We start from the raw sequence: 16,615 nt of genomic DNA, 5'->3' as shown, positions 1-16,615 counted from the left end.
GTGCAGGTCTGCTGCAAGTCAGCACGCTTCAGCCATTGCTAGAAATTGTCATGGGTTACACAGATGTTGTGGAGTTCGGCAGAGTTGAACTCTCCAAAGAGACTCAGCCACTGTTAGCTTGCTCTCTTACATTTGTGGTGGGATAAATTCCCAATGATGAGAACTAGTGGTTATTTCCCAGGGCTGCTTTGTGAGGAGGAGTTCTGTGGGTTGATTTATCATCCCTGCTTGAACTTGAAAGATAGTAAACTCAGAGTAGGGGATTTTTGCCCCTTGATACTGGACTTAATGAACTAATAGCCCATGGCAACACATCTGAATGTCTTTAGTTCTCTCCCTCCCCAAAGGAAAAAAACCTCAACAACCCCCTCAAACCACTTGTGGTTTGCTTCAGTTCCAAGAAATGCCCAAACTCAGTTTCCTCTATGTTATTTTTCATCTGCCTATTTCTTGCCAGCTGAGGAATAGGTGGGGGTAACCTAATGTCTGTTGCGAGAAGAACAAAGTGCAAGTCTTCAAAGACTCTTGAGTGTGTAACCCACAGTTGTATGATGCAGTAGAGAAGGGGAAGAGGCAGGCACTGATTGCTAAAAGCACAGTAACTTGATATTATGAAGTATCTGTGTATTTTCATTCTTTTTGATCTCTTTCTTTCCAGAATTATTTGATAATTATATGCAGCAGGATGCACATGAATTCCTAAACTACCTACTTAACACTATTGCTGACTTACTGCAAGAAGAGAAAAAGCAGGAGAAGCAGAATGGCAAACTGCAGAATGGCAGCATTGAGAGTGAAGAAGGAGACAAGACTGATCTGACGTGGGTCCATGAAATCTTCCAAGGAACACTAACCAATGAAACCAGATGTCTTAACTGTGAGGCTGTACGTTTAAAACAAACCCAAACCTCTTAGATTTTTGACAGGCTCTGGATCATTTTCCCTAATACTAAGCACACTTTTTCATTTATTAGGATAGATGAGATTGCACTCTCTCTATTAAAATATGGAGCATAGCCTATTTTATGACTGTATCACCTCTATGTTCAAACCAATACTCATTAAGGTATGTTTCTCAGAAAAAGCGTAGTGTTTTTTCTGTTCCTCCTCCCTGTTTCCATCAAGGCAGTCTGCCCCTGACTGATATAAGCTGCCTTTTTGTCTTCATGTTATTTCCTGTGTCAGTGATTGATAGTTTATGTTGTGTTTCTACATCAGAGCTGCTCACTATTTATTTAATTCTGGGTTAAACTGAATTTCTTAAACTGGAAATCTGTGTTTCTTGGTGCTGGTCCATCACCACTCTTATTTGAGAGCAGATGAAGTGCTGCAGCATCTAGAATTAGAAGAACCACACCACCTTCAGATCAGGAAATTGTAGTTAGTCATGTTCTCTGATTTAATATTTCTAAAAAAAAAAAAATGAAAACCCAGATGGGGAGAGAAAAAAGAGAGAAGTGATTACAACTGAAATGACTGTTCTTGGCATTTAAAGTCTAAGTTAGGGCTATGTGGTGAGTAAAAGCTCTAAAAATGATATTAAGATTGTCTCAAGAATTTTGAAACAAAATGTGACTGTTCCACAAATGGAAAGCTGCTTTTCCTGACTGCTAACTCATTTAATTGAAACCCCATCTGCCTGATTTTCCACTTCCTATTTACTGTTAAACTCTGAAATGCAGCAGGAAGCTCTATCAGTCTGCAGAGCAGAGTGGGATACACTTAAAGCTTCTCCAGCTCTGAGTGGTTAAAAACTTGGTTTTGCCAGTGAAGTAAGCAGATGTGTCTTGGAGTCTCAAGGGGGAGAGATGTTTTGCAAGAAGGGGTCTGGGGCTTGGGTTTTTTGTGGCTTTTTTTTCCTGTGTTTTGGTTTTATTCTTGATTTTTCTTTTTTTCACTTAATATTCCTCTCTGGATTGTAACAACACAGCTTATTTCTTCAGTTTTAGTTCACCTCAAGAAAGGGCCTCTGTGTGTGTGTATTTACTTCTTACCATGAAGCTCTCTGCCTGCAACGAGGACATTGCACCATTCCACAACTGGTTAAAAGAAATCTGCCAGTTCTAAACCGTTATGAAATATCTCTTCATTTTCTTTTTTTTTCAAGGTTAGTAGCAAAGATGAGGACTTTCTGGATCTGTCGGTTGATGTGGAACAAAATACATCAATTACACACTGTCTAAGGTAAATGAAAGTATTTGGGAATGGAAAAAATACCTACCCATGGTCAGAAGGAAAGAGCTGGTGTAGCTGACCTGTTCTGTGACAGCTCTAGGCTTTGACGTACGCTAAACCATGTTCATATGTTAAACCATGTTCATTTTACTTTTATCCTGAGTTTCCAAAGCTGCTGGTTCCTCAGTGGTTTTTAGTAGCTAATGAGTATGGTGATTTCTTAGTGGTATGCAAGATTGATTTCACTTTCTTTTATGAGGATTTTAGTTACATATAGTCAGGTTTTATCAAAACGAAACATGGTGTGTTTGGTTTCATAATAAATTGCTGTTTATTTTAACATTGTTACTGCATTTCAGTTGCCTGGTCCTCATGTTTGTGGTTAGATTTATGGTTTTTTTTTTTCCTGATAGAAATTTGCCCTATGTATTTAACTGCTAGCTTCAAGGCTTATCAGCTGCTTGGATACTGCAAGTTGCATGAAGCATCTGGCTTTTTAATAGCTGATAATGAATGTATAATTGCTAGGAGCTGAAAGATAATCCAGGTTTGGCTAGTCAGTGGCTAATGGCTATAGGTCTTAATATTTAATGTCTGGAAAACATGGAGTGGCTACCTTTGGAAACAACACACAATCACATTATTGCTGTTTATGTGCATTGTTTGATTCCTGCCCAGAAAGTATGCAGTTGGTACTTGAGGGTGTAATTTTTCCAGCTGAACACTGATAGTACATCCCAAGACTGGGACAGCTACACCTAAAATGTGTTTGGGGGGTATGAGCGATATGAATAAGATGAATTTAATATTCTGTGTGTACTTTGGTTATTTTCAGCATTATTAGCAGTGACTTAGAACTGGATTGTCTGAGTGACTCCCTGCTTATCTGACTTTTCTTTCATTTCCACAGAGGATTTAGTAATACTGAAACTCTCTGCAGTGAATATAAATACTATTGTGAGCAGTGCCGCAGTAAACAGGAAGCACAGAAGAGGTAAGGTTCAAATATTCAGGCTAACGTAAATGCTCTTCAAAATGGGCAGCTGTTGGGAAAATACACCTTGTGAATTCAGTGAAATGAAACATTAAGACTGTTTAGGTCTGTGTTTGTTAGGGAAAGGAGTAAGGAAAAGCTGGGACACCAAATAACTTTATGGCAACCTCATCAGAGAGAAATGAAGAGATTAATTTTGTATTCCTCCCAGAAGAGCTTATATCTGGTGCTTCCAGACATTCGCGTTTTCCGCAGTTAGCATTAATCAGCTTAAAGCCACTGAAAACCAGCCCATCTGCTTTCACTATGAATACTACATACAAAAATGTTACTTTTCACTCCTACTTGGTCACAGCCAGAGCAGCACAACAGATTTATCTGTTTCTTCCCACTCATGTGATGAAAACCTGATGTTTTCAACATAGACAGTTGTCCTGCATTTAGATACCAGTTGTGTAGTTAATCATTCAGAATAAATACTGCATTTTCTCACTGGAATATACATGAGAAAAGCAGCATTTTGAAAATCTTCATCAACATTTTAGAAGCCTTCTAAGAAGCTTTTTCATATTGAAACTGATTTTGAACAAAGCTTTTTTTTAGGTGATCTGCTAACACTTTGTTCGTTGTCTAACATATTTTTGTGGTTCAGAATGAGAGTGAAAAAGTTGCCCATGATTCTAGCTCTGCACTTAAAAAGGTTCAAGTACATGGACCAGCTGCATCGATACACCAAACTCTCCTACCGGGTAGTCTTCCCTTTGGAGCTCCGGCTCTTCAACACTTCAGGAGATGCTACGAATCCTGACAGAATGTATGACCTCGTGGCTGTAGTTGTTCACTGTGGCAGGTACGTTGGTTTTGTGCTTTCTGGCCCTTAAATGTATTTCCTTGGAATTTCAAAAGAGTCTGTTAACTGTATGCCACTTTGTATTATCAGTGTGGTGCCTGACAATATAGGAGCATGCTGAGCAGCATCAGAGCTAGTTGTCCAACAGTGTTTCAGTCTTTTTCTTTTTACTGCTTTAAATTTTTCTTTCTGAGTACCCCGTTTAAGCTTTGCTCTTTCATCAGCTTTCAGATATGATGGCAATTCAGACAAGTTGTTCCTTTTAGCTGCAGCAAAGTAAGAGCAGGCTTTAAAAAACCAAAGACAACAAGAAAAAAAAACACCACCCTATTCCCAGCCCTACTTTCCAGGAAAGCTGAATGAAATAAAAACAAATCTTGGAAAAACACGTACTAAAATAATGAAGTTCCAGTTCTCATGGTGCTACTTGGGAAACCATTGAAGGTTTTTTAGAAGCTGGTGCCACCATGTGGCATAAGCTGTGTACTGCGGAGGTTTTAAAATACCCATATTCTCTTTATTACTTTTGTTGTTGTGGCTTTAATTCTGTTTTTTAAAAGCAAAGAGGAGAATATTTTTAAGCGCTTTTAGGAAAAAAAGCAGTCATGGAAAGCAAAAACAGACAGCTGCCCTCTGGAAGTGGGAGCTTTGAAGTAATAAATTATTACAGCACCCAAATGTTTTGAATTGTGCTTGTGAGGAGCAAGACAATAGAATCAAGGTGCTAATATTGCACAGGTTTTAGTGTAAATAAACTACATAAAAGTCTGGGTGATTTCTGTTGTGGTACAGTTGTGCTGGGTTTTATGTATTTTTATCATTTTTAGATTTCATCCTATGCAATTTCATAGAACGGTGTGGGTTGGAAGGGATCTTAAAGCTCCTCCAATTCCAACCCCTGCCATGGGCAGGGACACCTTCCGCTAGAGCAGCTTGCTCATTTTCTTCTGTAGATTCTTAATTTGCAGTACCTGTAACTACACTTGCACATTTTAACAGTGGTGATTAATAATTCAGATGTATTAAATGGCTTTGCCTTTTCTTCTTAAACCCATCTTTTAGGAGCCCTGTGGCTCCTTGGGCTTCAGTTCTTACTAGGAACTTACCAAAGACTTAAGAGAAACTATATTTTCTAAATATTTGACTTCTCAGAACTTGTTTTTAAATATTTTGTCTTTATAGTTTTACTTTTCATTTAGTTGCTCTAAACAGAGGAGTTTCATTCTGTGACAGGTAACGTTACACACAATTCTAGAAGGACTAGAGAAGGACTTTCTTCTGCCTGAGGCTGATATGAATATAGGTTATTTTAAAGCCTTATGTAGAACCTAAGTAAAAAGTAAAGCTGGAAGGTGGGGAATTTATATGCATTCAGTTATTTATTTCCATTGTGTCCCTGGGCTGTTCTCTCAGAATTTGAGGTTAGTAGATTGGTAGCTCAGATTTTTCTAGTGGTCAGAGTACTCAGCAGTGGTGAATGTAACAAAGCAGTGACTGAAAAACTGGCTTTAACATTGCTTTTTTAATATACGAATGACTACATGAAATACTTACAAATTGTGTAGTTTGGCTATATTGCATTTGGCAAGACAGAAATTTTATTTCAAGCAATTCGGCGAAGTGTAAGAACCTACATGATGTTATGAGTAATGTTAGACAACACAAGGAGCTGGGAAACCTAACTGCCAGTAATAGCTGGAGTCATGCGGTCCTGCCTTTGTAGGCACAAGAGTAATAAGTCTTCAATCCTTTTCTCTGGCAGTGGTCCAAACCGTGGACATTATATCACCATTGTGAAGAGCCATGGCTTTTGGTTGCTGTTTGATGATGACATTGTAGAGGTAGGTACGCTGTAACATGGTGAAAACAAGTGTAGGCATCATCAGTGTCCAGCTCTGGTTTTATGTCTGGGATCAGCTTTTGCACCTATGAAAGTATTTCAGTGAAACCTGTGCACAGAGTAATTCTGGACATTTCAAAAGCAAATTCGGGCATTCTTGTGCATCTTTGTTGTAGAACTAGTATGGAGAAGGGCAACCAAGCACAAGGGTTGCATTGACACCTCAGGCACAGGGTGGTATGCACCTTGTCAGGCTGAAATTGTCTTATTCAAGATTAAAAATGCTGTAACTTCAACCCACCTTTGGGACTCCTTTTTGCCACTAACTTGCTTTGTGGTAGTTGCATTTCATTACTTCATCTAGGAGCTTCTGATCTTTTTTTGTAGGCAGTTTTCCCCAAGAAATTGAAGAGTAGAAAAACTGTTAGGAAAAGATGCAGGAGACTCTAGTAGGGTCCTGAGAGCATACCAAGATGTTTGGACTGTTAGCAATAATGTTTTAACAGTCTGCTCAAGCAGATTTTTCCTCAACTTTTCTACTAACATAACTATAAAGACCAATACCCAAACTATTTCTAGATCTGTGTCTTTCACGTAATTATTAAGCAAATATCAAACAGTAGAACAAAAACCACAGTAGAACTGCTTTTTGTAGAGATGGAAATGTGCTGTTTGCCTCTCGGAACTCATGGGGAAAGTTAAGGCCTGATCTAAATCGGCACAGCAAAATCCATGCTTGTATTGAAATAAAGATGTAGTATGTTCTCCTTTTTGTCTTTTTCATTCTTAGCTTTGAGAATCAGAGGTGACTTCCTGATAATTCGAACAGCTTGTATGACTATGAACAGTTGCCTTTCTCCCATTACTATATTTTAAGGGTTATTTTCCTCTGTGCCTGTCATGAACAAAGTCTGTAATTGTGTCAGCTAATTTTGGAAGCAGCATTCACCTCAATATTTTGAAATTCAAATATTGACTGCCTTTTTCCAGCCAGGAGATAAACTTTACATTTTAAAAGGAGATATGAAATAACCATCTCATTGTTCTGTATTTGCTTTCTATCAGTCACTTCTATGTTGTATCTTAGTATTTAGGTCAAAACAGGGTTTCTTTTTATCTGCAAACACTGCTGTCACTTAGAGATGTGCAAAAACATAGCATTTAAGTATGCACTGCCTGTTATGGGACCATAAATTCAAGGAGCTGTCACAAGTATGTAGTTCCTCTCTCCTGGAGGAATGCCTTCTTTTTTCCTTTAAGTTGCTTTTCTGACTTTAATCATGGCTTTCTTTGAGTTCATCTTTTACAGAATTTATCTAAAATGCTGTAAAAATAAAGCTCTTTGATCTGAAACTTCTGTTTGTGCTTTCCATGGTTTCACTGTCTTGATCATGATCAGCAGCATAGTTCTGTCCTGTAGCACTACCTCTGCCCTGGCTGTGGGATCCAGAAGCTTAAGATTCCTTTTCCTGCCGGAAGAGTCTCTCTCCCTGGCTGGTGTTTGCATAAGTTTGTTTTCTGGAATTTAGGCTTTGTTTTTCCTACCAGAGGAGGGCATGAAAAATTGCATATGAGTTTTGCACGATTCGTTTGAGATCATTGTCCTTTTCTGATGAACCAGCTGCTCCTTGACCTGCTCAAGGATTCCTCCTGGGGTTTTCCCACAGGATCTTTTCGCTGACTATGTGTTATAGCTGCTAGAGCCTCCTAAGTGTGATGAACATGAAGCTTACCTCTGACTTCCTCCTCTTAAAGAAATACCACTCTTTCCTCCACCTTCTAGAACTCACCTGAATTTCTGGTGATTCAGTGATCAAGGAGAACAAGATAGTAGAGACTGCGCTTCCTCTTTTGATGCTACAGGCTGCTGGATGAAGTAGCTGCAGTTTTACTCATTTGTTCTCTCATCCCACTTAGTCATCAACTCCTGAGGGTTAGTTCCTTACTAGTGCTGCAGGCAGTGCACTGGAAAACAAGCCACAACTACTTTTGTCACTTCATCTGCTGCCTAGGTATTTGAAATAGCTATTCTGAACTTGACTAAGTACTGCTTTCACTATGACTATCACTGCTTGTGATAGTCATAAGGTGACACTAGGGGAAATATATTGCTATGTGTGACATTACAGAGGTTGTCCTCAAAAATGGAGTGGTAAAACCCTCCCAAAGCCCCTAAAATGTGAATTCTGCATACGTTTCTGGGTTTGGGGCCAAGCATAGGAGCCTTCTACTCTTCAGAGGCTCTTCAAAACCTGAAAGGTTGTTTTTTACCTTTTTTTAAATCCTTGGACACTTTAACATTCTAGGTGTGAACTGGCTCCATAGCAAGCCAGGTATCACTTAGCAGACTTCAGAAGATGAGTCCAAAGCCCTTGTACCTATATAAAGATATTACAACAGAAAGAGAACCCAGGAGAAAGCTTTTTCCCCTTACATACTGTTAAAAAGCTTTGTGCATTTTTGGCAAGTGATGTGAATTAATAGCTCTAAACTGTCAGTAGGAAGTAGTTTATCCTTATTACCCAGTAAATGTCAGAAGCAGTGAAGTCATGTTTATTTATCTATTTGGATTTGGTTGGAAAGCCAACTTTCAATTAAATTGAAGATAGATGGTAATCAAACATACTACAGCATATGTGGAAAGGAGCTGCATCAAATCCAGGAGGCAAATCAGTCCAAATGGGATCTTGTGCCAAGAAAATTAATTGAGAAACCCGAGTAAATGATCTCTGGCTAATTTGACATGTTGTCATTAGAGCCAGCTAAGTGATACATCACAGTGACAATGTTTATCTGAAACAGGGAAAAATGTCCATCCAGGGAGCTCTCCACGTTGGGGAAAGAGGGAGATTGATTGTATATATCTGCTTAAATACTTGGTCAGAAATCTGCAGCATCCAGTCAAATGCTGCGAATCATATGGGAAAGAAGGATTTGATTTGAGGAACCAGAATAGTTGTCTGAAGATGAGCAAAGGATATTTAAACTCAGTTAACAGGAAGAATAGTCTTCATGCCAGGTAAGGCTAGAGAATCCTTAAAGTAGCCATCAACTGGTTGTTACTTTAAAGCTACAACTGGTTAAAAATTTGCTGTCCACAATGTATGTGGCCAGTTAAGGATGGGAAGAATAAAGTGCATATGCACATTCTTTCAGTTCCACTGTGTTTTTTTGTGGATAGCAAAATAAAGGAGGAAGTCAGTTTTGCTGTGATAAAGCTAAAAATATCTGTGATGAATTAATCTACATCAAATGTTTGAGTTGCATTCAAAATGAGTCCTAGAAATAGGCTTGATTGCATGGCAAGTTAGTTGGCACTTAGAATAAAACATGTTTGAGTTGTCTGCTAAATATATTACAATGGCTGAAAAATGTTCTTTTGCTATTTTTCTGTTAAAATGTGTGTCTAAGTTTGTAGTAGACGTTATGTTAATAAAGTGCGTGAAAATGCAAAAGCCCTCAGCTTCTCTGAAGTCCTTGAATGGAGAAGACAGAAAGACAAAACATCTGTTTGGGGCTTTCCCCCCCTCCCTGTTTTATTTTAGCAGAAAGTGTTAAACAAAACTATTCAAGGGACAATTTCTGCAGCTCTGTCCTGTAGTTAGATGCACCTTCTGGAAACTTCTTATCTCTTTTTCTTGTGCTTCAGAAAGGCTGGGGAAAGGATGGCCTAAACTTGCACATTTGGCAGTGCTGTGTAGAGAAACCAGGGCTTTTGTGTTTGCTGGTGATGCTGAAGTCTGGTGAGCAATGATTTAGCTCACTGCCAAATAGACTCTGTAGCTGAGGAGGCTTCTTGGTGGAGTCATAGCGTGTGCCCTTGCTTTTAAGGTGGAAGCACAAGTTGGTCTCTGCTGTTCCCTCTCATGATCAAAGCAGGTGTTCAGCCCAGAGCTTCTTGTTCTCTGAGCATTTCTTTGCTTCCTCAACTTTATGCCTTGGGGAATAAAGGAAAACTTTGGGCTTGTCTTCTTTTGGTCCTTCACAACAAATTCGGGCTACTTCAGCCCCTCATTTCTGTGGATCTAGAATCCTAAAGGTATTTTGAAATGCTAAAACACAGTGGAGTGCTGAGCAACACAGGTCATTGGGAGTATATTATTTCAGTGGTTTGGTCTCTATGCTTGCTCTCCTCCGACTGCAAAATCAAATTTAGTAATGTGAAGCCAGTTCTTCTCAGGAGTGGTATCAAGACTGTAGACCTTGCATCATCAAAAGCCCTTTCAAATGCCCTACAGGCCTTGCTGGTAGGAGTGTAAAGTGAAAAAGTGCTTTTTTTGCACATAGTGTACAACTTTAAATATAAACACACCGTTTAGTTCTATTCATATGGCAAATAATTTATTTCTCTTAAAACACAAACTCTGTAGTAATATCCAGGAGGCATTGTACCAGCAGATCCTGAGGAAGGACAGCTCTCGTAAGACCAGATCAGCACAATCAGATGAGATCCACAGATATTGTGGTATAATTACCAATGGCACTTTCAGGACCTCTCTACGTAAGAGGGTCACAAGAACTTTAAAATCTGGAGTTACTTTAGGTGAATATTGAATCTGCTCAAGATGGTCCTTAAATACTTCCAGCTGTACAAAAATCTTTGATGATCAGTGACTGCATTTTTCATTTACACTACAAACCTAGAGTCAGGAAGGATAATGCCAGTCCAGATGAGAAAGCAGATACGAAAATGTCATTCACTCTTTTAAGGATACGTTTTCATGGATCCCTTTTTTTATAGTCCAGCTTAAGAGTGCACCACTTCAGAGAGGTTTATTATTTCATCTTGATTTCCTTTTTTTCAATAGTGAATAAGGTATTAAATGGAAAAGATATCTTGGTTGTATTCAATGATACTGAAATGTCGCTGTATTAGTAGTGTGTGGCTTTCCAGCATCACCTCCAAGAACTGGAAATAAGGCTTTGTCTGGGAAGGGGGTTCTGCGGGTGATCTTTTGACTGAGGCTAATTCTAACTCTCATTGATTTCCAGAAAATTGATGCCCAGGCCATTGAAGAATTCTATGGGTTAACATCAGACATTTCCAAAAACTCAGAATCCGGCTATATTCTCTTCTACCAGTCAAGAGACTAAGACAAAAGATACCTGTATACAAAGAAAAGAAAAAAGGGATCAAGATATGTCCAAATGGAACATATTTGTGACAGCAGAAGCAGTTCCTCGTTGTTGCTGTAGGACCAGAACAGATCCAGCGGGGTGACTAAAGGTTTCTCCCTGCCATTTCATGGAGGATTAGTGCTGACTGCCGTAACAAGAAGAGCTTTTGTTCCAGTTTTCTTTCTGGGCTTTTTTTTACGTGCTATCTTCCAAAATCTGTGTTACCTCTACTTGAAACCTGGCTGCTTATTTGTTCATGAACTGAAAAAGAGATTTAAAAGTAGCATTATAGGATTTTTACCATTTAACGTTGGCCTGAGGCTATACCTTGGTTTCTACCATCGTCGTTTTTCTGTATTTTAGCAGAATGATTTCAATATTCAGTGTCAGCTGAAGGCATATTTTAGGATATGAGCAGCAGCTGGTTGCTGGATATTTTTGGTGACTCAGACTTGAGAAGCAGTACAAAGCTAAGATGTATTGGAAATGTCAAGTCTGTAATTTTTATAAAAAAGCAGACAAAAAACTCACTCCGCAGCCTTGTAAACTGTCCCATTATGCATTATGTTGGGTTTAGATAACACTAACAGCGCTGCTGCTTCTTGTATTGTTTTTACTGTTCTGCTTCTTCTTCAGAAGGTATAGAACTTTATCCATATTGTGCATTTTTCTTTTGAAGCAGAGGTTTTGACTCAGAGCCACGTTGCTGCAGATTTAAGGGGAGCAGAAAAGCAGTTACCTTTTGAAGAGCAAGCCTGGCAACCAGTTGCTGTAGAAAGCTTGAAGTTAAAGCATTTCTTGAAGCTATTGCATAAACCAGAAGTGCCCTCATTCTGAAACAGGATCTGTTCAACATTTCAGTACACAGTAAACTGATGCAACTAGCATTTTGAATCTATGCTAATACACAGAAACAGCACTAATTGTGAAGGGTTAACCAAGGGAAGCATTATTTATGTCACTAATCCAGTTGTTCTTAGTCTTCAAGGTAATGAACATGTAAGAACGAAAACCAACCAACCAACCAACCCAGAGCTTCCCTTGCTAAGTGTTCTCATCGTCTGTTGTTAATGTTTGTGTTGATCTGGGAATCCCAACACTCTCCTAAAAATGCTTCTGATTGTTTTACCTCTCTAGGCCTTGCTTAACAGGGGAAATTGTCAGTCTTTTGAAGACTGAAATGAAAAGTAACTATCCGTTACGTGTGTATATATTATAATCTCAAGGATAACTAGAAAGAAAAGGCTGAGGAAGTTTGTAACGAATCTCAGAAAATCTTCTATAACTTTGTTTGACAAGTGCTGTTGCTGTGCCAAAGCTTGTTGCAGCTGGCTCTAAACTACCAGTGGACATGAGTATTTTCCTTTCGCCGTCTTGTTAGGTGATAAGAGCTGTCCACTGTGTGGTTGTTCCCAGCACAGCCGTTCATGGTGTGTACCAATGCTGCTTGTTCTTGAGGACATAAAACTTATGCAATTCTGTGGCTTGTACAGGATAGAAAATATTTTACCAAAACACTCCTCAGGAAACCAGCATTTCACAAACAGGTTCTTGTGGTGGTTCTGTGTTTCTTGTTTCTTCTTCCCATGACCAGAATGTTAGTAAGTAACTCCTGCCTTCAAAGTGCAAATTAACCATTACTGTTGTATTCCAACTGGGTACAGGTTCCATTCTCCCGGCACATCTCTTCCAGAAGTTAAAATATGGATGTTGGGTTTTTTAATTGTTTTTTATTATACAGAGTACTGTCATTGTCAGAGATGTGTTCACCAACAGCGAATGTTCTTGTCATCTTGTTCCTATTGTGTGAAAATTGTTCCTGGCCAAGAGTCTTCTCCCTTCACAAGCTGTGAGTCCTCTCCCGATGCCACTCCCAGAAGACTCATCACCAAGTCTTGCAAAAAATGAAACTAAAAGAGAGCACTGAGTGAAATAATCTAAAAGGTAAATACAGACCTTAATGTAGGACACTAGACATGTATTTTGTATATCTGGTGATACATTTTTACAGATAAAATACCTGACTGAGAGAGAATATTGAAAGATATATACTATAGATTAAAAACAAAGTGCACTTTTGCTACAGATTTATAAGGAGACTTAAAAGGAATTAAATTGGAAGAGAATGGTGTGATGTTACTTCTGTATAATAAATGACCCCACCTGTCTCCAATAAAGATCATGTATGATCAAATGCACATGGCCCAAAGGCTTTTCCTTGCATTTCCATCCGAGGCAGAAATGAAAGTACTCGGTTAGCTGCTGGCTCTCAGCTCCCTCCATGCTGGCTGGGAGATGTGGACCCTGTTATATTTGCGTGCTCATAACCTGTGTGTAACTAGTTTAAACCAAGAGAAATTACTAATTCAGTGTTGTAGATAATTGATGTGCTGGTAAACTGAGGAGAGGTCACCCCAGGCACATCCCACTGCTGGAATTCTTTCACCTCCTCATCCCCTGTAGCTCTGCCATTGTCCTTCACTGGGATTTCCTTTTTCCTTCTCCCTCTTTCACCCCTTGCCATCGCACTCTAAGACTGTTGCAAATATTATCTGACTGATCTGGAACAGAGACATTTAAAAGCAAAAATAGCACCATATGCTTGGAGCTTTTCAAGTTCATGGCAGGCCAGGTCTCTGTTTCGCTGTGGTTCACTGGAGTTCACTTTTATATTGGGAAAATTTGACGAAAAGCTTGCCCCTGTGAGGAGGAATTCATGGGACTAGGTCAGAATGCAAGAGAAGCCAATGAGATTGGGAAATGACAGCATTTAAAAACACATTTTAAATCCCGAATGCTGTCTGGTCTTTGTCCTGCTGGGTCACACATTAGCGACAGATAAATAAACGGAGCTAATTTTAACTCCAGTGAATGTGAATTTGACTTTCAGTCACTTTTAGAAAGAATATTACCCTGAATTAATTTTGTTGAGGGCAGACAACCAAAAATCACAGCATTTGGAAGCAAAGTGGCTTTAGGTTTGAGTGTGCCAGTAAGGCAGGATTGATGCTAGCATTTGGGGGCTGTTCTTGTTGCTCCAGGACTTCTCCAGAACTGGAGTAAGGGTGAAGACCTGTCTTTGCTGACCAGCAACTGAAGCAAAGTGCACCCTGCGTTGCTATCTTTGCTTCTACTTTAGCAGTTCCTACAGCTTGTTTGTGGTGAGATTCTGCCTTAAAGACCTCAGGCACAGGCTGTTCAGGAATTGGTGGTTGTGCTTGGTGTGTTCTGGTTACCAGCAGGAGCTTTTGAAGTCACTATGCCAGCTTGGGTTAGCGTGTGCTTAAAACAAATCATATTTGATTGGTACAAAAAAGAAAATAGACTAACAAAGGCCCCTGAGACAAGTAAAACCTTCCCATTGTGGTCCTCAGTGTTCATCAAAAAAAAGCAATCCTCTGAAACATCATTAATTCTCAACATGTAAAGTCCTGCCAGCGGTTGCTGGTGTTGCACTGATTAACCTTCAGGCTACTTGTGTTTGCTTCCTTCCCACTCCTGCAACATCAGCCCTAGCTGATGTGTTGTAAAGGAGAACAGTTGAATCCTTTCTGCCATCTGGGTAGATTAGGATTAGAGGGGAGATTGAGATAAGATTTTAGGAAGAAGGCCTTCCCTGAGGGTGCTGAGGCACTGGCACAGGGTGCCCAGAGAAGCTGGGGCTGCCCCATCCCTGGCAGTGTTCAAGGCCAGGCTGGACGTGGCTTGGGGCAAGCTGCTCTAGTGGAAGGTGTCCCTGCCCATGGCAAGGGGTTAGAGCTTTATGAGCTTTAAGGTACCTTCCAACCCAAACCATTCCGTGGCTTTATGAAAAGAGTCTCCAGCAGTGAGGTTGATAACTTGTCCCTTTGCCAGGGCACCTTGTGCCATGCTGGGAAGTGCTTTTCTGAGGAGATGGATCTGGAATGTGGCAGATGATAGGTGTAGGAACAGATGCTATCTGAGACCCACGTGCCATGGTGGGGACTAGACCTACGAGCCATGTCAGCTTGGGCAGGAAGCGAAGCCCAGGGGCCTAGAATGGCAGGTAGCTTAGAAACCCCAAGAGGAGGAGCTGGACCTGGAGGGCAAAGCTAAGAAAGGATTTATGAACACCTTAAAATATCAGAGCCCCCATAGTGTTACTCTAGATACGTTGGCCCAGATTTATTGAGGGCAAAATGCTTTTGGTGCAGTGCTGCTGAAAAGCATCCTCATCCTCTTGGACCCATCCCCAGGGAGCCACACAGAGCTGGGGCATGCAGTGGAGGCACAGGTTACACTGCAACCTGTGTAAAATACATTCAGAGAGTCCCAGCTGGGTCTTCCCTGGTGATTTCCAAGTCCCAGGCAGTGTGCAAGAATGAGCCTGCAAAGGAAGGGGAGAAGGGCAAGGATGTGGGCATAGAGCTGCATTTGGACTTAGGAACATTCCCAGATCTACCCAGAGTTCATTTCCATTTTTGAGATGGTTTTTGTCTGAGGTATAGCTGCTTTAGCAAAACATATTGTGTGAGGAATGTAGAGGTGGAAAAAGACATTTACTTGGCTTGAAGCCCTGGACAAGCTGTCCAGCTAGACTGAACCTCAGACTGCTGCTGCCCACCAGACCATGGAATGGGTGAAGGTAAGGTCAAATGCAGCTGAAGCTGCATTTCTCACTGTCCTAGGTGTAGGCACGCAAGTAAACAGCAGGTGGTTTTCAGCAGGAGCTGAGTAACTTCATTTGCAATTAAGTATCCTAATTAGCACTCTGTTAGTGTTTCCTTCTGTGAGAAGCAGCCAGCATCTACTGCAACCAGTCATTGCAGGCCTGGAGGGCAGAGCAGGGACTGTGCTGTGAAGGAATGGAGGGAAGGGGTGGCCCAAGGGAAGAGAAACCACATCTGGAAGCTCTGCTGTGCAGGGCCACTTGTGCCCTGAGGTTGGTATCTCAGAGGTCTTTTGTGTGATAAAACCCTGCTCAAAGCCTTCCATCCTCAGAAGCAAACCCTCAGCTCCTCCCTGGCAAAGGTGTGGTGAAAAGCATGAGGGAGCATGTGGTGGTGATGGGGGAAAAGTTGTTATTCTTGGCAATCCTTTCCAAGCCCTCTTTCTCAATTTCTTTTCTCTTCTCTTTGATGTTACACTGTTCATTTTCAGATCTTGAGTCACAATATTTCTCCAAGCGAAAGGCCACAGGTTTGGAGAAAATCCAGTTTATTCCTTCAACATTCTTTGCCATTACTTCAGCAGAAAGAGAGCCAAACCACACTGGTACCTGCTGCTGCTGGGGATGGAGGAGCAGCCCTGTGCCAAGGATGCTCAATGGCACCTTCCAAAGCCTCCTGCCAGGTGCTTGGGGACATTGTGGGTGGTGAGGACCAGAGAATGAGTGGCATTAAAGGATGTCTGAAGCCTCCAGACAGAGCAAAATGGAGATGTTTTCATTAACTTATCCCTCAGGTGCAGTTAAGTGAAGAGCTGAACTGAGACTTTTTCCCCCATCTTTGCCTGGTTTCTCATGGGTAGAATCACAGAATAGTTAGGGTTGGAAAGGACCTTAAGATCACCCAGTTCCAGCCCCCTGCCATGGGCAGGGACACCTCACACTAACCCATGTCACCCAAGGCTCTGTCCAACCTGGCCTTGAACACCGCCAGGGACGGAGCATTCACAA

General features: G+C 40.7%; 1 protein-coding gene across 1 annotated transcript in view; it reads left to right on the top strand.

The window, feature by feature from the left end:
• LOC136019377 (ubiquitin carboxyl-terminal hydrolase 12-like) overlaps positions 1-13,175 on the top strand; it is a 30,024-nt gene extending 16,849 nt beyond the window's left edge. The window contains exons 4-9 of the mRNA XM_065689527.1: positions 659-885; positions 2,108-2,184; positions 3,086-3,169; positions 3,822-4,019; positions 5,782-5,860; positions 10,852-13,175. Of these exons, the coding sequence (XP_065545599.1) occupies positions 659-885; positions 2,108-2,184; positions 3,086-3,169; positions 3,822-4,019; positions 5,782-5,860; positions 10,852-10,953 (767 nt within the window). The 3' untranslated portion in view covers positions 10,954-13,175. The remainder of the gene's footprint in view (positions 1-658; positions 886-2,107; positions 2,185-3,085; positions 3,170-3,821; positions 4,020-5,781; positions 5,861-10,851) is intronic.
• The last annotated feature ends 3,440 nt before the right edge of the window (positions 13,176-16,615 follow it).

This window comes from Lathamus discolor, chromosome 9 (genome assembly GCF_037157495.1).
Source record: "Lathamus discolor isolate bLatDis1 chromosome 9, bLatDis1.hap1, whole genome shotgun sequence".
Taxonomy (NCBI): domain Eukaryota; kingdom Metazoa; phylum Chordata; class Aves; order Psittaciformes; family Psittacidae; genus Lathamus; species Lathamus discolor.
The sequence above is the reverse complement of the archived record's forward strand: the minus strand, read 5'-3'. Positions and strand labels throughout refer to the sequence as shown.